Genomic DNA, 23,600 nt, shown 5'->3' on the forward strand with positions numbered 1-23,600 from the left:
GCTAGCCATTTACAAAAACGTTCGAGATCACAATCACAAGAATTGATTGTATAATAAGCTCGTAATATCAGTGACAGTCATAAAGCGAATCCTCCTACCCCCCCCCCCCTGCCTAAATCCCGCAGATTCCTATGTGTTCGTTTGTTGCGGCACGTTTCGACTTTCGAGATATCGAGATTAAATCGAGATGTGACGTCACACTAAATTCGTCTATGTAAAAAGGAGAGCTCTGCCGTGCTAAGGAAGAACGCCGTATGAACATTCGAGAGTTGCCAAATCATCCCGGATAAAACATGTGTTTTAGAGAAAGATTATGCGTACGATTCATTGAAATTTTCAGACATTTTAGACAAAATTGCGAACAAATTTGTCTCAAAAAATTGAAGAAGAACATTCACAATTTTCCCAGTAAATTAGGTCTTTATTGAAGGAAATGTGGCAACGGCTAAAGATTCATACGGCGTTCTTCTTTAGTGCGGCAGAGCTAGCGCCACATTCATACATTTTCCAGGTCCTGAATTCCGAGACTCCTGTGCTGTCACGCCGGGTCATTTTCCGATACATTAATCGATTGTTTTCGATAAACGAGAACCTGGCCATCCGATGTAAACAAAGACGAGCTACGTATCCTACGCTCCAGAGTCACAGACAGTGTTTGCTTCAGTTCCTTCGAGAGCAGAGACGGAAAATTTCTAACTGAAAATTTTGCTGAATTTTCTTCTGATCTCATCTAAAAGTCAGCAACTTTTGGAGAAAAAAAATGGCATTGGTATTCTTGTGAAAAATTTAATTTTTCTAGTAAATTTTGCAACCATTGAATGGAGGTACGCTCCTTCGTCCGGGAAACGACGATATGACCTCATACTATCCAGAATGGAAATGTTGCATGTTTGAGGAATTTGCGATTTGACTACTGGTATTTATGTAAAAGTTCGCGAGAAACACAATTTTGCAACTGGTTTTCTCTGAAATGAACTCCCAAGCTCAAAAAAAGCTCTCAAGTTGCGGCCAAAATGGAGGGGATATCCCACGCGATCCTGAGAGTCCACCTCTACATCAAAACAAACTCTCTACGCAAAGATAGGAAGCAAGTACATTAGCAGTGTTGCCGTGTTTTCAGTTTTGGTGTCCCCAAAGGAAGTGGCAGCCCTGTCAATGTATTTGCTCCCTATCTTTGCATGGAGAGAGTTTGTTTTGATGTAGAGGTGGACTCTCAGGATAGCGTGGGATATCCTCTTCATTTTGTCCTCAACTTGAGAGCTTTTTTTGAGCTTGGGAGTTGATTTCAGAGAAAACCAATGGCACCATCTTGTTTCTCGCGAACTTTTACACAAGAATCAACAGTCAAATCGCAAATTCCTTACACAAATACACATGCAACATCTCCATTATTTTTAGAAGGAGGAGCACACAATAATGAAGTGCGGGCGTACCTAAAGTAATTAAAACAATATTGAAATACGTATTAGACTGAGGTTCCTGTAAACACTCTCTCAGTTTCTAAACGTAAAGAATTCCTAACGCATAATTGGCAACCTTGGAAGGGGCCATCCTGGATGGAGTCCGACACCAGCGCCGCGCTGGAGCCACGGCGAGAAGCGAGGTTACTTCAAATTGAATTACCCGGCATTTGCGGTGAATAAATGACCCGACTTCAAAGGCCCCCGCACGGGCCCATGAGCAGCCCCCGTATATTTTAATTCCCCGTATAAATTATGCTCCTCGAGCCTCTTCTTTAACGCAGCCTTGTTTGTAAGTTTTATTGCAGGATACACCGCACGTTCCGAAAACTCAGCTTTAGGAGACGTGCGCGGAGAGCTCCTCTTCCGTGCTCAGGAAGAACGCCGTGTGAGCCACCAGGCGTCGCCAAATTCCCTTCAACAAATCACCAACTTTTAGGAACATTTGTGAACAATTCTCTACCGCCTTTTCAGAGGATTTCTTTCGTGAGTTGATCGAAAATGTCGGAAATATGCAAGGCAAAATATTCATAACTTTTCCGATAATAAACATTTTCCGAGAGGAAATTTGGCAACATTCGAATGCTTATACGGCGGTCTTACTTATAGCACGGCAGTTCTGTGATTTCCTTTCCGTCGCGGAGCTCACAAACAAAATATATTCGAGCCCTTGCACTCACTGCTCCTACCGAGATTATGGCACTTCCTCGTTTTATCAGAGGGCTGATTATTGACATTTAGAGACACAGAGATGGAGAAAGAAGACAGTGGTAAAATGGAAGGATCCTATGGGTTGAAGTGGGTGAGTGTTATAGACAAGAGTAAAAATGATGGGCTAACCAGGATCTCTCGTGGGTTGCCATTAGTTACTCTTTTGAAATCATGGTTAGTTCTTGTCTATTGCAAGCACCCGATTTCACCGATAGGATAGGACCGCTCCATTTCCTCTTTGGCCTCTTTGTCTGTCGCTTGTCTATCACGACGCCGACCCGCTGAAACACATGTGACGAGGCAGGGTCTTATCAACCGGCGTGTTTATGTTAACAGCTTCCTTGGTGCTTCCTCACGATTTGCGCGCGGAGGCGTCAGGCATGTTGAATATTGTGTAGCATCCTAGTGCGCAAGCGTTGGATAGAACAATTCCTCTTACGAAATTTTCACTTGTACTGTAGTATCGTTTTTGAAGCGGGAAGCTTAAAAAACACATAATTCTTGCGCAGATTGTGAAGTTAGAAATGTATTCCGGACTTTCTCATCGTAAGTTTTGAGCCATTTTCTATAAGAAATAGCTCCAGTCTTTGATCTGGCTGAAGTTTGCAACAGGCCCATTGTGCACCAATAGCTGTAAAGGTATTCACTTTCAACTTTAAATCGGTGGAAGTAGTTATTAAGAGCTGTTTCCTCCGAAAAGTGTCCAGCAGCTAATTTTGGATCTCATACGACTTCTTTAAAACCCCCTTCTAAGCTCGAGGAAAAAAGTCTTCGAAGTATTCACCTCTCGAATATATTTTTCTGAGAGCTTTATTGCATTGTTTTCTCAGAGCGGCTGGAAGTTTCACCGGTATACGTAAGGTTTTTTTTTTATGATTTCACGGCAGGCTTGAGCGGTCAATACACGTGGCGCACAGTGGATGGAGTCAATAGGAGAGGTCGGACATGCTTTAAAATCATAAAAAACGCATATTTTTATCAGCATGAAATGTTGATGTTTTAATAGTAGCTTCATCGGTTTTCTCGTAAAATTTTCATTGAAAAACACCCCTTAAAATTAAAATTGTGACGGGATAAACGTTCAATTTTACAATTTTGGTAAAAAATTTCATGTCCGACTTCTTCCAAAGACTCGTTCTACTGTGCGGCGCGGCAAAGGCAGCGAGGGCGGTAGTTACCATTTTTAGTGCCAGTTGCATGTTACGGTATATTTTATTCATTTTCGTTGGTCCTGTTTGTGAGGTGTATTAACTCTCAATCCTGAGCTCGTAGGGTCTGAGCTTTCTCGGAACTTGTGAACAGTCACACTAGAGCGCAACTTACTGTAAAGCCGCAACTTCACGGAGCGAGAACTTCGGGCCTCCAATTAAAACTCTTCGCAGTAGCCACTGATTCGAGAGAGGGACAAAACTTCACTCGCTGAAATTCGCTGACTTCAGCAACTATCTACAAGATAAATGAGAGCTTCGTAATTTTTATCCCAACTAAGAGAAAAGACGAGTCGTAATCTTTCGCACTGAAGATTAGCAACGGAATTCCGGAGGAAATGGGGGATTTGCGATTTAATAAGTACATTCATAAGTGATGTGTCCCTGTAAATTCAACATCCCCATCCAGTTAGGAGTTTTTTTTCTTTTCTTTCTTTTAAAAAAATTAGTTCTCAAGCACATAAACGATTTTAAAATTGGAGGCTGCAATGGTGAAAAACGGTATAAAAATTCAAAGCAGGATTTCGCCTTGTGCAATTCATCAAAATGCCAATTTACAGACACGACTGAATACACAAAATACCGGTTACTACTCCGTGTAGAAATTCCAAATCGATGGTAAAACTATCAGTATCTTGGTTTGCGACCTTGCAGACTTCCGTGATTTCCGATGGATATCACCTTCGTTTAAAATTAATCGTAGAAATTTAGCTTTTGACCTATATATAAAGTCGCTCCTACAACGCACTCTGGCGTTCTGCGACACCCGAACTCCACATACATATGCCTATCTTTCCAGAGATTATCGGGCGACAGATGCCGCAACATCTCCCCGCCAACCCTTCATGTGACGTCCGTCGCCTCTTCCAGGTGGGACCCAATCCAAAACTTGTTTGGGCAACCTCTCCTCCGACATTTTTTGCACATGTACATACCAGCATAACTGCCTGGACATGACGTCGTGCACGATATCTTTTTCAACCTTCATCACCTGGCGAATTCTTTTATTACGGACACGTCTCGAAATGCCGACAGATTGTCGCCAAAAATCCATTTCACTTGCCCTCAACGTGTCTTACGTTCTTTTCGTCAAAGGCCACACTTCACTACCATAAATCACGATACTTTTAACCATGGCGTCGTATATCCGGTACTCGTTTGCCGTTGAAATGCTCTGATCCCAGAGCACCCCATTCAGCATCGCGATGGTTCCCCTGCCCTGGATGATCCTGTCCTTAATCACTCTATCCAGCCTTCCATCCTATCCTGATCTAGCCAGACACCGAGATACTTCAGGGTGTCTAGTTTTTTTTTTTCATTATGGGAAATCTCGATGAAATCCTGATTTTCCCTGATTTTTTGACTGCTAAATCCTGATTTCGTAATTTTTCCAAATCCTGATCAAATCCTGATTTTTTGCGGAGAAAAATTAAAATTTCTGCATAAGAAAGCATAAAAAATCAGATCGGACAGCCGACTTTTCTCTAATTCTGATTTTAAGACCGATTTTTCCTCAAATCCTGATGAGATCAGGATTAAATCCTGATTGACCTCAAATTCTGATAGAATCGGGAAAATCCTGATGCTACACACCCTGTGCTTATACTCGTCACACTCTTCGATGCGCCGACCTAAGCTTTCGGCTTTTGACCTAATTTCATTAATTTTTGCTGATTTACAAGCTTTAATCATCGAAAACTGATTAAATGAGAAACGCGACGGATCCTTTGGCGGGATCAATGATGGCAACGTGGGAGCGCTGCTGGGGAGCGGGAGTCAATCAATCAGTGTCCCGAGTACTCGAGTACTGCCTCTCTGACGTCGCCGGACCACAAAGCAAATATCGACGTTTTCGCCCCTCTGTCGCCAGATTGCCTCACGCCGAGAGAGCTAAAACCTACGTAGGAATGCTTATTCTTCCACTCAAAATTGGAATAATATATAAAGGTAATGAAATCGGAGCTTCAAGAGCGTTTCGAGCCAAACCGGAACCACATCAAGGAAAATGAACAGTCGGAAAGTTCTTATCTTGTTGTAGTCATGCACTTTTCATAAATTTCTGAGTGGTCAGGGAATGAATAAAATTACGCCCTGTTGCACAATAAATGAATGAAATTTACATACAAGTAGAGCAAGGGCGGATCCAGACATTTCGAACGGACGGGGCAGAAGGAGGGCGAGGGGTCCAGGAGGCTTCTTCTAGAAAATTATAGAGATTTCAAAGCGTCTGATATGCAGTTTGAGCCAAATTTGTCATGAAAAATTACCAGATAAGAGCGTCTTTTACTGGGAAAAAAACACATTGGATCTGGAGTCCAGACTCTTAAAAACAATGACAAGAAAAGATACTCTTGATTCAATCAGATTTAAGCTTAAATCAAGAACCAAGATCCTTAATTTGAGCGGATTTCCTTTTGATTTAAGCGTAAATCTGATTAAATCAAAAGTATTTTTTCTTGTCAATGTTTTCAAGAGTCTGGACTCTAGTTCCAATGTGTTTTTTTCCCGGTGTTCCTTCTTCTTTACTTCTCTTCTTCTTTCTCCTTTTTTTCGGGCGAACGGAAGGAGTGCATGCCCCCTAGGTCCCTACTTGGATCCCCCTTTGAGGTATAGAAAAAGGATTAGAGCTAGGTCCAGTTTCAAAATCTTGAGAAATATGGATGTAAGCTGTTGCTGAAATGCCGATCGCGCCTTTTCCCGTTGAGAATCATAGATGAAATTAAAGTCCATTTTAAAATGCGTCGATCTGTGTGCAAGTTGCAATAAAACATCGAAGAAATAATAATTAATGTATTTATATTGGATCTTGAAGGGACTGAGCTATCCGAAAGAAAATCGTAGGGAAAGCCGACTTAATGTTTTACTTTTTCGGGCTGTAAAATTAAATAATGATAAACATGAAGCGGATACGTCTAGTTTTCTTCCAGTACCAATTTTAATGCACAACTTTAAAAGTTCACTTTGAGGGAGATACCTAATTGTACTAAAAATGAAAAGGCAACCGTGTTTCTTCTCCTCGCCAACATCACAACAAACCCGTGTATTGTTAGTGGACGGGAGCTGATGGTATTTTTACCCTCTGACGTGTAGTCAATGTCATCAATTCATCAATTATTAGAGGCCACGAAATAATTTTCGCGAGAGAGAGCTGATTATCTGGTCAATGGATTTGCTCACCCCGTTTTCGCGTAACGCAGGTCGGCTACAAATCCAATAGACGTTATTCGTGCCAAGCACAGAGAAGCGATATGAATCGATTTATTCTCATTAGTAGCGTTGAAAGGGGTTATATCATTGTTACTGTTTTGATCCAATTCGATATGATGGAGAATCCCTATGCTGACGTCACCACTGATAGCTGACCCAGCACTCAGACTCGAGCCCCAAACTTTTCAAGTCTCAACCGCCCCTCTCCCTTGTAGGCCCGGACTAATTCCTTCGGAGATTTTTCCAACTCGGAAATAAATATTTCTAACCTGAAAACATTGTAACCCTCCCCCCCCCCCCGCAGCGCTTCATGCGTTATCCATTACTCTTATGATTTTATATCATGAAGTATAATAAATCATTTTAAAAATTGTTGATATGCTTAACGTGTTCTGCGTGAAATTTTGATGAGAAGACGTGTGCTATACTGCCGTACTGAGGAAAAACGTAGTGTGAGCCATTGGATGTTGCCAAATTTCCTTTGATAAATCACGAATCATTGAGAAAATTTGTTGAGGTTTTTCTTCATACCTTCCGGCGAATATTTTTCGTAATTTGGTCAAAAATTTCTGAAAATTTCACGAAAAAATAATCATAACTTTTTTCAAAACAGATATTTTCTGGGCGGAAATTTGGCAACATTCGAATGCTCATACTGCGTTTTCTCCGTAGCACGTCATTATATTACTTCATTTCTTATCCTGTCTAATGGTTTATCGATATCGGCCAGAAACCCTGTTCGTGAAAAAAATTCGGCGCTGGGAGGAGGCGGGCTGACAGGAAAATGTTCTTGGCCAAGAGTGCACCTCATTTAAGTTACGTCACGCACATGACGTCAGCCAACAGACGAGCGCGAAAATTTCAGCGACAGGGTTGCCGATTTTCATAATAAATAGAGGTAAACAGCTTATACATTAAAACGGGCGACAAAACTAAAGGAATCTGTTTTGATTCGACAACACGGCTGAGCGACCTGACTCTGAAGCTCCGGTCTCGGGTCTCTTGCCACTTAACCGCCGACGTTTTAATTGAAGGATTAAAATTCATGAAATTTTTAACGGCCTTTTCCACACGCTCGACGCTGCCTGGTGTGAGCTTCGAACGGGGAAGAAAATAATTCAGGTCAATTTCTTCGTGTCTTCATTGTTGCGAGATATAATCTAAATCCCTGTGAAAATAAAAATAAAAGTATAATAAAAAGAACTAGATCTCTAACCATTATGCTGTCATTATGTTGTAGTATGACAGTATGTGATAGTTGCAGTACCTGATTAACGTTTGTAGCGTTCAATGTGGACCCGTTGATGATGGCATAAGCCAAGAGGCCTCAGGGATGTAATAAATCAAAAAATGGCAGCGTAATGGTTAGAGATCTAGTTATTTCTATTACCTTCATTTTTATTTTTAGATTTGCTGCTTATCCAAGCATGGTTAGATAAATCCCTGTTGTTCTAATCCCTTCTATCGCGGACTAGGAATGGACTTCTGGGTATGTTTTTTTCATCAGTGTAATGGGTCGGTTGCGCTCAGAGACTTGATACTTAAGAGGCCCCGCCCTGCTGTCCTCCACACAGTTCAAAAGTCACGTTCAGAAGTCAACACACAGATTTGTCTAATGATGACTTATGACCAAAGGGATGACTGGTTTAGCGATCTTAACCTCATTTTCAAAAGCTCGCTTGGCTGGAAAAGCGCTCACCCCGATATTCATCAACCAACATTTGGCGAATTTTATGCTCAACAATTTGCTCATCAAACATCATTAGGCGAAAAGTAGCGTTCAACTCCGAACTTATTTGTGCTCCTTTCGATTGCATTGCTGAGATTTTCAGTACAGGGTCTCTAAAATATATTGTACTTAAATGAGCAAGTTTTGCTAGTCCTGCACAAATAAGAAGATAAAAGAGATACAAATAGAGACCGATCCACACAGGTCAGTCATTGCGCATCTTTCGTTTTTGAAATCCACTCCCCCTGCCCAGCCTTGACTCGGTCGCAGCCAGTGTGACGTCATATCCGTTGCTCTCATAAAAAATACATTGAAAACAGCCAATTAGGTCATTTTGCATTCGAGTCCCAAAACTCGTCTTTGGGAATTACTGTGCTATTTAGATTGGTCTTGATAAAAATCTGGAGAAAAGATTTCAAAATAAACATGAACGATATGACAACAAGCGTTGCCCTATTATAATTTTCAACGACTTTCGAACTTGAGCTTCTTTGAGTCCGTGTCGTTACAGCTCTAATCTCAAGCTCTGATTAATATTTACGATCTAATCGATAGTGAAATCGGATCATTCCGCGAGTGGGGAAAATTAAGCTCTGTCAGATGAGATTTTTGGTCTGTACTCATAGACCACCCTCTGACCATTGTAGAGTCGGTTTTGAGGCATACACCCGAGCAAGGGAAACTTAGATTAAAAGAAAGTACTTGCAACTCCACCGTCTAACGAGGAAGTTAAAAAGAAAGGAGTTGACATAGCAAAGTGCGGAAATGAAAAAAAAAAACAAAAAAAAAAACAAAAAAACACGTATTTTCAAGTATTTCTTGTGAATTTGATCGAACAAATTTCAATATGAGTCTCACGGAAAACACTGAATGAATGGGATCAACAGGGTGAACACATAACCCGGTCTGTGAACGCAATTGTCAGTAAGAATCATTTTAAAAAAACATGTAAGATTTAAAGCAAATTATCAACGTGAAATGATTTTGAACATTTTGGAGACATTTTTAGCAGACACAGAGGGAAAAAAATTATCACTCACACAAATGCGGACAAAAACACATTCTTGGTAGTTTGTAAATCGTATAAATATCGTAATGAAATATCACATAAAAATCGTAATTAATAGCACAAATTACAATTAATTCCATGCCTTATCTAATTTTCGTGAACGTAGTAACATGTTATACGTTTGGGGAAAAAATAGGTCGGTGCCAGTATTAAATGCCTCGGTCTCATTACCGATGCTGTTTTGCTATTGGGATCAAAATAAATGTTACCACAAAAACGACATCGTAATTACGACTAGAAAAGTAATAGAAACCAGAGGAATCCACTAAATGTAAAGTAAGGGCAACGATTCTGTTTCCTCTGTGCGGAACTCTTTCAGTAAGATTAAATTAACTTTTTTATTTATCAGAAAAATGAGGAAAATTTTTTATTATTTAGTGACGTGCTAATTCGTTGAAATGTTCTGTGTTTATTGCTGACAGCCTCGCATTGTATCTTAAGACAGACGGCTAAACTTACTTTTGCCCCGCAAGAGCTCCCTAACAGGGGTCGCCGTCAATACGTCAACGTTCTCCATCGAGCATCAACAGAGCGCCATCAACTGCCCATCGAACGTCACTGTCATAGTGCAATCCAACTCGCTACGCGGTTTTAACTTTATACGTAAGATGCTTGTAATAGTAGACTTCATCAGGAGTAATACACCTCCAAAGTTTTTTAAAAAATTATTTCGGTGCATGCCCTCGTTATGCTTTAAGGCCTTTCAAATCCGCTTTAAGTACACTGCAGGGTAATTTTTTATGGGTTAATACATTTAAAAAATGAAATTCCCTAATAATTCCCTGTCACATTTTGGTAAACTTCCCTGACAATCGAAGACATGCTAATTAGGTAAAAAGACGCGCTTTGAAATAGTTTTCACGCAAAATCCGTCGTTCGAAACGTCAAATCCACTCGAAAGCAAATGAAGGCGACTCGCCAATTTTTTCCCGACACTTATGACATTTTCCCTAACTTTTTAAAATTCACTTAAATTTCCCGGTTCTTGCTGAATGTGGCAACCCTAACACTGTAAACCATGCGGAGTCTCCCTGAGGAAAAGAGCTGTTAAAGGAACAACTGGATCGCATTTAACAAAATGGAACCAGCGTGATTACAGTGTTGAAAAAAATGTCGCTTCTTCATAATTACCTAAAAAAGTCTCCCAGAATAGCAAATCGTTTTTTCTTCCCACCCAAAAATTGATAATTTTAAAGAAAAATAACAGTGTAAATTTGAATACTGTGCACATAATAAGTGTTTTCTAAAGAGAGGAAGAAGTTACAAATTTTTGAAAACACTGTATAATAGCGCTGGTTTCTTTTTGCTAAATGCGATCCGACTACGAATACAGTCCTTAGCCTGCGAGTTCATTAGCATCGCAGAAAGGGCTACCGAGGGATTTTAAAGATGTTTATCCGGTAATGCGCCGAGGACAGACGAGCGAACGACTTGATGCGAAGGTGTCAAAAAAGAATCCAGGCCCGAGTTAGGGTCCGCGCGCACCTGTCCCATCTCATGGCCGACTCAAGGGGAAATCGAGGACTTAAATTTGAGAATTTTGGGCCCCCCAACGACCGGCACCCAAGGAGCGTCCCGAGGAACTTGAGGAAGAGCGCCGAGCACGGTGCGCGCTTGATCCATGAATAGACGTGCGAAAGATTAAAAGCTTTTCGCGAGCGCGGGCTTAGTCGCGGGGACCTGGCGCGCCGCGCCGCACAGTGAACCCAGTCGATAGAAAAGGTCATATAAATTTGGAAACTTTAAACGCTTATGACTCCGATTATAAAAACTTTGAGGTTCCAAAGTTGGTTTCATTGGTTTCCTCGTGAAATTTCCGTTTGGAAGCACCCCTTGAAAAATAAAATGTGACGTAATAAACATACAAAATTACAGTTTTAGTCAAACATTTCATATCCGACCTCTCTGATTGACTCGATCCACTGTGCGGCATCGCGACGCCCGGATTCGGTGTTGCCATTTGGTGCACCTAAAGCAGAAGTTAACGGAGATCCTCGGCAGGCCGCAGGTAAAAGCTGTCACCTGCCTTGCTAGGGTAGAATATCGAATGAGCCTTCAGACGTTGTCAAATTTCCTGTCACAAATCGCGGATGGGCCTGTTGTAATCACATTCATGTTATTAGTAGTTAACGAGCGACAATTCCACATTGAAGAATTGAATTGAACTTCCACAGAGAAAAATGAGAAGGAGAGCGATTTGAAGGCCTTAATACATAACTTTAATCATTTCTCCGCCTTTCCAGCGCGTCATTCTTTCGGGCTTTCAGACTTTTTAGAAGGGGACTTGTCCTGGATTTTGACTCCAAAAATATGCAATAAATCACCGCATAATCGATTCACCTGTTACTTTTAGAGTGTTGAATAACAAACACAAGGTTTAGCAGGGTGTCTAGTTTTTTTTTTTCAATTGGGGAAGTCCTGATTTTTCCTGATTTTCGACTGTTAAATCCTGATTTCATAATTTATCCAAATCCTGATTTTTGGCGGAGAAACTTTAGCTGCACAAAAATAGCTCGATATAAAAATTCGATCGGACGGTCGACTTTTCTCAAATCCTGATTTTACGACCAATTTTTCCTCAAATCCTGATAGAATCGGGAAAATCCTGATGCTAGACACCCTGTTTGGTGACCCATTTTCCGAAAAGATATAGAATGGGTAGAATTTCCCGCGAAATCTGACAACCCCGACCGGGGTCAGGAGAGGGGGGGGGGGTGCAAAGGGGTTCAGGATGGTCCAGTGACACAGGAGTAAACGGGGCGAGGGCACCATGGCTAAAAGGGACTTTAACAAGTCACTAGGAATTATTTAGGAGAAGAGGGTCCGATGTTCATTCATGCTTTGATGCCAACAACCTATCCCCCCACCCCTCACTACCGCGGGTGCCCCGCGTTTCTCTGTATTTACCCCCAATCCCCTCCTCTATCCCTCTAGTTAACGGAGCTTTCATACCGTAAACGCAGTGCTCCGTTGAGTTTCAGGATTATCAAGCCTGAGCGCAGCGCTACTAAATCGAAAAAAAAACAAAAAAAAAAACGCCGTGTGGGCAAAAATACTGCACTGTCAGCTGTACAATGTGTGAAGAGAACGTTCTCTCCCAGAGATATTTTAATAAAACTAAATGTACAACAGACAGGTAAGTTTCATGATCGATACAAAGTTTCTGATAGGATTTACGTATTTGTAATAATAGAAAGGACAGAGATCAGTAAAATTGAGAAGGGAGCTTCAAATATACTTTTCTAATGGGTAACTTTGATTATTTTTATTTCATTCCGGTTTTTTACAATTTTTTATAATTTTTTCCCCCCAGCTAAAATAATTTTCATACCTATGATAACGCTTCGACGCGACGGTTCCAACGATGACTTGGAGCCAAAAATTTACGTTAACTCGTTACCATGGACCAGACGAGCAGTCAGAAATTTTAAGAATGCTATGAAATACTACAAAAACTACTGTCCTAAAACAAAAGAGGACATTTCATCTCGCCTTTCAACTTTGGCTATTTTTGCTCGATGGAATAAATGATAACTCATTAAGTCTTGCGCAGAGGAATCAGTTGTGAAAAGCGGAATACGGAGCTACTTGCGCCTTCATCTCAACGAGATACTGTGCCGGCATCCGCAAGGTTGAATAAGTGGTATCTTGCATAGGCTGTAGCCGCGCATCGTGTAAGGTTGTAGCCGGAACGGAGGGGTGCTCTTCCGGGCTGAGAAAAAACGTCATATGAGCCTCTGAACGTTGCCAAATTACTGCTGATAAATTAATTCGCACGGCAGTATACGACCCTAACATTCGGATTAGAAACCGGTCTCCTTCTTTACATTAAGAATGAGCCTGAATATTTATATCTCGATTGTAAGTTTCGTACTTCTTACCCGGCACTGGAAAAAAAAAACACATTGGATCTAGAGTCCAGACTCTTGAAAACATTGACAAGAAAAAGGACTCTTGATTCAATCAGATTTAAGCTTAAATCAAAAGGAAATCCGCTCAAATTAAGAGGCTTGGTTCTTGATTTAAGCTTAAATCTGATTGAATCAAGAGTATTTTTTATTGTCGATGTTTTTAAGAGTCTGGACTCTAGATCCAATGTGTTTTTTTTCCAGTGTACTTTTTCTGAGAGTATTTTTGCAATTCAATCTAAAGAATTTGAAACTTTTTAGGAGCAACATTCGTTACTTTCTTTAAAATAAATATTTTATCGACAGAAATTCGGCCACATCCAAATGGAATGTTTACACAATGTTCTCTAGGAGCTTACGAACTCCTTCCTTCTTTCTTCCCGTTCCGAAAGCAATTGAAGAAAACTGTGATGACTGTCCCAGAAATTTAATTGTGTAATAATTTTTCGTGAAAAGTACGGAAACACAGATTCCAGCAGGTATCCAGTCTTTTCAATGAAATTACCGGACGATTCTCTGTTTAACCACAATTTGTTGGTGTTAATTTTCCTCCTGCGTCTTTCCTCAATTTTTCCGGTTTTCTTAATGCTTCGAGCAACCTACTAGAACTATAACGAGTGCGTGTAAACACGGCAGTGGCTACAAAAGCAAGGTGAGAGAAGATTGAAAGCGATTTTGGGGCTGAAAAGAATAGTTCAAATTTTTGTCTACGAGCGATAATTCAGTTCCAGACGAGACGAAATATGATTTTTGGCAGAGAACGTATTTTTTTCGAGGCGCGAGAACGCGGCCTCAGACAACGCAGTCACTAACTGTTGCCGGAGTGGCGGCTGAATTGTACAAAGCGAAGGTGGTTGAAAAATTTGAAGACAGATATTACCAACTTTCCCAATAAATGCGTACTTCAGGGTTGCCACAAAATTTGGAAAATGAAATTTCCTGACGTTTCCCTGATTTCCCAGACACATTTTGGTAAAATTCCCTGACAATTGAAGATAAGACAGATGGTAAAGAAGACATAATTGGACGTATTTCTGTCGAACGGAACTATGTGCATTATGACGTGAGCCTGAGCCCTGTTATACATGTATTCTTATGGGTCTTAGGGCTCATGTCTTAATGCAAATAGTTCCGTTTGATAGAAATACGTCCAATTGAAAATAGTTTTCAGGCAAAATTGGTTGCTCGGAACCTCAACTCCATTCTAGAAAGCAAATCAAGGTGATTTAACAAATTTTCTCCGTCATTTCCGTAACTTTCCCTGGCATTTCCCGGTTTTCCCGGTATTCCCTGACTGTGGCAACCCTGGTATTTGACGAACGAAATTTGGCAACCCCTGACGGTTTATACGGCGTTTTTCCTTGCCAAGGCAGTGTTGGAATGAGGAGAGGACTCCTCTTGAAGCTGTAATGCATACGTAATTACAAAGCGCCTCACTTGTCCAAATCACGTCAGTCTCTCCCATTCGCGTCTTCCTGATCATAGTCGGTTTGTTGACCCGACTCATTACGGTTCGTTTGTTCGCCACTGTTCCTGGAGTCCCAGCACAGTTCGTCGCTCTTTTGACGTAAAGGCGTATCTTAATTTCCACATGAGCCCTGGAAAGCACAAAGTTCTGCGGAGAACAAGGCTCACACGGAGGATCGCAAAAAAGCTCCTAAAAACGCGGTGCATTTGCGACTTAGTCCAAGATGCCTTCTTAAAATGAATCGCAGGACAAAGTAAGATTTAGACCTCTAGAAAGTACCAGAGGTTTCTTTCTCAACAGACAGCAAAGTAGTGTTGATCCATGACTCACTCGAGGCGTTTGAAGCATATTTGGCTATTAATTTCCACACATTAAAACTATAAATTTTTAGGCAAAATTTTGGCTTGAAAAAAATTTTGCTGGGATACCGGTAAAGGCTAACAAGAGAAAGTTGACAATCGTAATAATACCTAGAACAATTTTTTTCTTGAGACTTAGAGATTTTTTGAACTTTGGCTCTTATGTGGCTTCCAGGGGGTAATTTTTTTATTCTGACTGAATTCATGTAGAAAATAAAACCTAGTTACATTTCATAAAAATTATTTATAAGAGATTCTAAGATCGAGAAAACGGTTTAAGAATCTTTAGCTGCTAACTTCTCGAAGGTGAAGCGTTCTTGTTATGTTCGGCGCCTATTAGAACTGTAATTATAATTTGAATCTGAAGTTAATTGCATTTTGCAAAAAAGGGTCGAGAGCATTCGAATGTCGCTAGGATTGTGCAACTTTTTTTACCTTGTAAGTAATAACTGGATCATCTAAATAAGTTTTATATTTACTCCCAATTAACTGTAGATTCAAAACAAAAGTGTCTTTTCAAATTTAATTTTTTGCCTGATTTCAGTAATTTTATTGCAAAGAATGCAAGTTGCATAATCCTAGCAACATTGAAATGCTCTCGGTTCCTTTTTGCAAAATGCAATGCAAGTCTGCCGTGCTAAGGAAGAACGCCGTATGAACCTTCAGGCGTTGCTACATTTCCTCTGATAAAACTCAAATTTCCTAGTAAATTTATGAATATTTTCCTCCCAATTTTTCAGAGAAATTTTTTCGCAATTTTACCTAAAGTTCCTGAAAATTTCAAGGAAAACATTCATAACGTTCCTCAAGAATGATCATTTTACCGGAAGAAATTTGGCAACTCTCGAATGTTCATACGGCATTTTTCCTTAGCGCGGCAGAAGTATGCATCAGTTTCGCTCCGAGCTGAGGCATGTTGATGGATTCGAAGAGTGCTGGAAAACACCGCAAGGGGCGCTCTTCGAGGAAGCGCATCATTTAGAAGCGACACTGCGAAACGGAAAGACGGTGACGGTATCAAACAGCTCAATTTCAGGAGCATGAGAAAAAAGCGAGCGGGCTACTTTTTGACTTTTCCATTATTTTCAACTTCTCTCTCTGTTTAACCTCAAATAATGGGGTCGGGAGGGCGAGCTAGCACAAAGCAAGCAAAAATTGGAATGCCGAGAATGATGTCGGCGTGAAAAATATAGACGAGGGAGAGGGGGGCCCCGCCCCGCCGCTGCACGGGATGAGATACTCCTAACAATGGAATGATTAAAAGGAACGACCCTTAATGAGCGCGGATTAGAAACAGAGACATTATTGTGCCTTTGTGTGTGTGCAGCATTATAATGACGAGCCGAGACAATGTGCGGCGGGTGGCGTCGAGGGGAGGATGCAGGGGCAGCCCCCACTACCCGTCTTCCCGGCTCTATCTTTCGGTGTCGTTGCAAGAGCCACAACCTGTCATGTCGACACGGCCACCGCTCTAAGTTGCCAAGTATAGAGTTCGGAACTTGAAGCGAGCTTTCACAATCAACGAAGGATATACCCGTATCCCAGAACCCACGAAAGATACTCCGCGGCGAGAAAAAACCTGGGCCATCATTCATGAACAAGGAGACAGCGAGCGCATCTAGAAATAGCTGATGGATCTAGCAATTGCCGAAAAATTACACACGGAAATCGGTCGGGTAGATTTCTAGATATGACTAAGACCTAAATGAAAATTTGGGGGATCAGAGAATTTATTGTGATCCTCGACGAGTTTAGGGAGCTGGAGTTCCACTCCATTTCTAGAGGTTGATGATCTCCTAGTTCCACAATCTCTTGGAGGCTGCGTGGATTACCATTATGATATGTTTCTCTTGTTCATAGATATTATAGAAATGGAGTGACATCTTTGGTTCATTCGAGTCAAGTGAATTTTTTATAGTTTCACTATGGCTGGAATGGGTTAGGTTCAGAGTCGGCGCTTTAAACAAGTTCTTTGCGTTGAACTTCCAGCGAAGAATGAAAATCTTTTGAAAGTATTAAAATTTGTAAAACTGAGTAACTTGTTTTTAATAGGTATCGTGCTAATAGGTATCGTGGCAATGAAGTGCGGCCTTCGACGAAGCGAACACACGATATTTTGAGGGCAACTTAAATGGATTTTCGGCGGCGTTCTGCTGGCATCTTGGGACCGTGTCCGTAATGAAAGGATTCGCCAGGTGATAAAAATGAAAAGAAATATCCTATACGAAATCATGTACAGGCATTTATTGTGGCACGTACAATTGGACATGTGCTGAGAATCTCAAAGGAAGGGTCGCCCGAATAAGTTTTGGATTGGGTACCCCTGGAAGAAGGCGACAGGGACGTCTCATGAAGGGATGGTAGCAGGGCATCGACAAAGAGATGTTACTTTGCCAGTTTCACGAGAACCTTTGGGAAGATGGGCACATGTGGCGATTGAGTGTCACAAAGCACCAGAGTGCGCTATACACGGAGAAAAAAATCTCGTGCGTGGGACCCGAAGTTCAGGTCATATGGATCTCTGAAATTTTCGGATTGAGCATCTGAACACTGTAGGTCTAGCTGTCGAGGTTCGGATCACACATCTGAAACTTCAGTTCTTACATCTGAAGTGAACCGAAGTTTTTCGGATGTGAGAACCGAAGTTTTTCGGATGTGAGAACCGAAGTTTTTCGGATGTGAAAACCGAAGTATTTCAGATGTAAGAACTGAAGTTTAAGATGTAAGATCCAAACCGCAGCAGCTGGACCTTTAGTGTTCCGAAGCTCAATCCGAAAACTTCAGAGATCCATATGACCTAAACTTCGGGTCCCACGCACGAAGTTTTTTTCTCCGTGTAGGAGCGACGTTTATGTATGTATGTACAAACTGACCACAAAAAGATTTCCTTTCTGAGAGGGAACAGAACCCGCATTGTGAGAATGCAAGGCGTAAAGGAAATCTGTTTTTCAGCGAGTGGATCTAAACTCACGCCGAAACGGCAACGCTTTTGTTGACGCTTAGTTTTCATCCATCCGACAATAAAACCTCAGGCGTTTAGTTTCTTAAAAGAGAGTATAGCTCTGAGAAGTCTATTGTAATATCGCTTTTTCGAAGTACTTTGGTCGTTTGAAAAATAAAGGGAAAACAGCACGACGTGGTCATGCCAACTTCCCTCTTAATCTCTGAGAGGTCTGTACACTCACTTCCTCATCTAGAGAGGATATACCGTCGCTCCCCGCACTGAAAAAAAATTCTCGGCGTTTTTATCAAGGTCCGTTGGTGCCTTTACCATCTCACTTTTTTTACCAATTATTGGTAATTTTACCAAGACAGACTGGTAAACTTACCTAAAAACCGGTATTTTTTCTGTTTTTTTCAGGTAAGAATACCACTTTTATTGGTAATCAATTCCCGGTAACTTTGCCATTTCATCTCGGTAATTCTACCATAGTAGATAAAAAATATTGGCGTTTTTACCAAGGTCCAGCAAAATTACCGAGAAAGTTCAATAATTTTACCGAGATTTCTCGGTAAAATTACCAATTCCATAGATGGTAATTTTACCAAGAAAAAACTGGGATCAAATAGAACCCTGAATTCTTGGTAATTTTACCCTTTTCTTAGTAAATACACCGAGATTTTTTTTTTCAGTAAGTGAGCCCCAGAAAACGTGGAGTGATACGGATAATAAAGCTCACATGGGAATAGAGATACGCCCTCGCGTTAGAGGAACGGCGATATGTCACTCTCACTGGTAAGTTGCCTGAAAGCAAAACTCCCAACAGGCTTGACCTAGATCTCGGACAATTAGTGACGTTCTTCGAATATTTTCTGGCGACTAAAATATTCTCTTCATATGGACATCGTACTTGCAGAATGAAAAAATAATGACAATTTAAAGAGCAAAAACACGATAGAGGTGCAAGATTCTGGAGAAAAGGATAGAGAGAAGGAGGAGAAATAATGAAAAAAAGAGAGGAAAAGGTGGAAACCATACTAGAAATTTGAGAATGATTTTTTCTCATGGGGACTGCGCCTACTTCCTTAATGTGTCAGTCACAAGGCTTCAGAATTCTAATTACTTGCTTTGTGATATGCTGCCGCAAAAGACTAAATTAATCTCTTGTCCCGTGGGTCTTAGTCTTCTTATTGTCTGAGGTACAAACATTTTGGACCAATTGCGAGCCAAGACTTTGATTTTAGACATTTTTAAGTTTCAGAGAGGTGACCGCGTTTTACTCGTCACACACTGGACAGAGTTATTGGCACAGGTCGAACATAAAATTTTTGACCAAAACAGCAAGTATTTATTCTGTCACATCATTAATATTAAAGGGTGCTTCTTGAAATAAATTATAAGAGAAAACCAATTGCACATTTTTTAACTTTTACGCTTATCGATGAGGATAAAGGTATTTTAAGTTTCCTAATCATGTCCAACCAGAGGCCTCTGAATCACGTGATCAAAAAACGTAGGGGCTCGAAGCAGTGCTTCCCCCAGAAAAAACAGGGTAAAATTAAAATTCTGTGCCTCAGCTCTCTCTTGCATAGCGCCAAACGACCTGAAGCAGCGTAAATTGTAAGCGAGCATCGATTACTACTGCGTCTGGATTCCCCCCTCCCCGCCCCCCTGGGGTCCGGGATCTCGAATATGGGTTAGCGGAAGCGTGTAGTCCTAATTGCAAGCTGTGTGCGCTTACAGACCTAACTGACGTCATAACACGATGACGTTGACTCGAAAAAGTTAAAAATGAGACGCGGCATTCTGTTCTGTCGTTCTTTATTTTGGAAATCGGAACCAGACCGGAAAGACGCTTGCCTCCGGTCTCCGTTCCCTTTTAGCTCTTTGTCATTCCCTGTATATACTTTATTCGCTCTGACTCTGTATTTCCTCAACGTTTGCGCTGCGTGCGCTTAGCCCAAAAAGGTCACTGTTCATCCCAGACCAGGGATAATCAATTATATAAATGGGTGGAGGAAAGCCCCCTCCCTCCCCCGAGAATTCAAAATAGTGTTATCTGCACCCCTCCCCCCCCCCAAAAAAAAAATTAGAATTCTAGATAGTGTAAAAAACCTTCGTCGGTACCGTCTTTCACGTTATTGCGCGCAATGGACATATCACTTAAAAATTCAGTGAGAGACAAAGTAAAATTCGAAGATTTGTAAAAGCTGGCCGAATGTAAACAAAGACCGACTTAAGACGTATGCATAGATCGTATTCGATACATCAAACAGGTGAGATTGTATCGATATCGATTGGTTCAGTATGTAAACATAGCCTCAAAAGTCAATTTAGAAATCTGACGTAACGCATCTTTACTGATCGAATTTTTATTCCTTCGAGTATCGAGTATCGAGTAATGGTGAGAGAAATTGTTAGGAACTTCCTCGTTTTCAGTTTTCCATATTACACCCTAAAATTTTTGTTTGAGGTTATGTTCTATTGTTTTGAATCAAAGGATACGTCGAACCTCTATCGAATCCGATCTATTCGGCCGGGGAGTGTCTATAGATGGCTGCAGATTCCTAAACTAGAATAGAAGCCAAATAAACTACCCCTCCCCCCCCCCCAAAAAAAAAATGTTTGAGATTATGTCCCATGGTTTTGAACCAAGCGATACATCGAACCACTATCGAATACGATTCGGCCGGGGAGAGTCCATAGATGGCTGTAGATTCCTGAACTAGAATTGACGCCAAAAAAAAGAAGAAGAAAAAAATTGTTTGAGGTTATGTCTCACTGTTTTGAACCGAACGATACATCGAACCACTATCGAATACGATCTATTCGGCCGGGGTGGGGCGGCCGCAGGCGTCCCGGAAACGTACCAGTGTGAATCCTTTTTTGTGTCATGTTGGAGGCTCCAGGTGATAAATCCAAGGACGAAGCCCGAGGTCAGGGGCACAAGACACTCGACGGACACTTTACACACGAGCAGGCGCGCACAGAGGGGTATACGCACACGAGCGTCGAACGTCGGAGCGAACGGACGCGAGCATTCCTCACCAACTGCCCGAAATCGCGATCCCAGAGATCGCACGCTCGATGCGCCACCGGGGCGTTGCTGCCGTCGGCGGGCAAACAGACCCGCGGAACTCCGTCCCGGTCGCGGATCACTGGCGTGGCATACTTTGCAATATATCGATCGCCGCCATTTAACCCTACAGAAAAGAATCGATAGACGGGGTGTTCGCAACCAACACCCTGATAATCGATTCTTTACCGTAGCTTCGAATGGAAAACTATCGATAGTCGATGGTTGATGGCTCGCGAGTGTGGCGGATTTACCCGCCGGGCGGCAACGTGTGGTCAAGGCCCGAGGCGGGCATCTGCACGGGCTATAAAAATAACGCCAATAGCACAAGCAACTCGCCTATTTTAAGGCGGCCCCCCGGTTGTCGCTTTTCCGCACGTTCGGCCCCTTCTCAACGGAGCCGCGTCCGCGAGGCCGCTTGGCAGCGTCCGCCTTCCAATCGTAAAATCGGCCCGAAACACAGCGATTCAAAAACGGAAATACAGAGTGATTTGGACCGCGTTAAGCAGAAAAGGAACCAAGCCACGGCAGCTAGTGCCAAGTCTCGTTGAATAATTTAATTTTCTACGTGGAAACGGTTCTGCAGATGTTGGCGTAAAAGGTCTCGATACACGATCAAATTTCGAACCGATTCCGATGAAAGTAGTCCAGTTGATGACTGATGGTCACCAAGCAACAGTCCTTTTTGACCAGAATTGGACGGGCCGTCAAATTTTGATCAGAATGGAGTGCCACCATCATTTCTTGTCACAAGAAACATTTCTGCCAAGGTCTCATTTTTAAATTGAGCAAAGGAAGGATTTATAGACTGATGACTCCCGAAACTTTGATGGTAATTTGATTCGGGGATTTGATCGTGTATCGAGGCCTGAAGCTCAGTAAATTTTCGGCACAGTGCGAAGCAACGTCCATTTCTTCATCAACATTTCTACAAATGTGACCTATTTTCTTCATTTTGAAGCATTTCATGATTATTGATCACAGGTTTCTATGTTGACTCCGTGAACTTTTTTCTTTTCTTTTTTTTAGCTTGGTCTCCTTTCTGTAAACCAATCTTATAGAGTGATGTGATCCCCGTTGAGAAAAGCTTCCCTAACTGTTCACGCTCGCAGTTACGTAAGCGCATTTTAAGATTTAAATAATGCGAGATCAAAATTACTTATCTGATTTGCGGTCTTCAAGTTCATACAGTTGTTTTATGATTAGAATAATGGATACGATCGTCTCCGATACTCACCTGGGACAAAAGAAGAAGAAAAATAAGTTAGTTAAGCTGCAATATTAACACGAGAAGAAGAAAATAAATACATGAAATGATGAGGAATAACAAATGAATGCATTGAAAAAGCAACCTATGTAAAACCAGTTGCGTGTCTGTCCGTCCACCGTGAAGAACGCCGTATGAGCCTTCTGGCGTTGCCGAGTTTCCTCCGATAAAAACCGAATTTACTGAGAAAATTGTGACTATTATTTCCCAAAATTTCCAGACAATTTTGTACTCAACTTAATCCAAATGATGGGAAAATTTCAAGGAAAAATAAGCTCGAATGTTGTCAAAAATACATATTTTATCAAGGGAGATTCGGCAGCTCTCGAATGTTCATACGGCGCTCTTCCTTAGCACGGCAGCACGGAAGATGTGCATCGACTTTTGATTTCCCCACTGTGTTATTTTTCTAATTTTTTATATGATTTTTTCACAAAGAAAGAATATTTTCCATTAAAGCTTTAAGGAAGAATTGATTTCCCGACTTTCTCTACGAAAATGATCTAAAGCTGATCTACTAAACGGTCTACTGCTACCGATAATTTCCTGGCACCGCAGCGCAAGGAAGAACGGTCGATCGACGCATTTAGTTGGTCCGTCCTTTTACCCACGATCATCTGATATTTCGGAATGGGATACTTAAGCTCCGCACTGCATTTAAGGCTCCCTCATTGGAAAAAATAATTTTCAACTCGAAATGAACACTAAAATATTATTATAATGATGCAGTGTCAAATCACTTTCAATTTTTCATGTTGGCAATAGGAGCTTTTACTTGGTCAAATAGTGGTATCATCATAAAATGGCACGCTCACTCAGAGAAAAGCGTTTTTACCGGACGGGGAGAGGAGACTTCAAAGTCATATCAGTTCGCCTTCAACTTGAAGTATAGGCAACACGTGTTCCTAGGTGGTTGAATAGTGGTATCACCGTAAATGTCACTTTTATTCAGGGCGCGCAAAAAAAAATATCTTTTTAGCAAATATGGACTACTAACACATTGGCAGTTCCCCTAAAATTAGTTTAAGAGTAGACAACGTCAGCTTTTACGTGGTCGAATAGTAGCATTATCCCCCTATAATAGTCAGATGGTCTCTGTGCCTCTACGGGCGAATTTGTTGTAAACAGGACGGCACAAGAAAGCCGAAAAACCAAGCGGGGACGCTACTTCACTATTAAACTTCCATCGCCTTGCTA

At 41.4% G+C, this 23,600-nt stretch overlaps 1 protein-coding gene across 6 annotated transcripts in view; it reads right to left on the reverse strand.

The window, feature by feature from the left end:
• The window catches only part of LOC140226015 (disks large 1 tumor suppressor protein-like), a 195,244-nt gene that overhangs the window by 148,756 nt on the left and 22,888 nt on the right, over positions 1-23,600 (reverse strand). For 2 of the 6 annotated variants that reach the window (XM_072306239.1, XM_072306238.1), the window contains exon 1: positions 20,931-21,857. The exons of 1 other annotated variant lie outside the window; for it this stretch is intronic. In XM_072306239.1, the coding sequence (XP_072162340.1) occupies positions 20,931-20,955 (25 nt within the window). In that variant the 5' untranslated portion in view covers positions 20,956-21,857. Of the gene's footprint in view, positions 1-20,930; positions 21,875-23,600 lie in introns of those variants that run through there. 3 more of the 6 variants (XM_072306242.1, XM_072306241.1, XM_072306243.1) reach the window with 3 other exon arrangements.

This window comes from Bemisia tabaci, chromosome 1 (assembly GCF_918797505.1).
Source record: "Bemisia tabaci chromosome 1, PGI_BMITA_v3".
Taxonomy (NCBI): Eukaryota; Metazoa; Arthropoda; class Insecta; order Hemiptera; family Aleyrodidae; genus Bemisia; species Bemisia tabaci.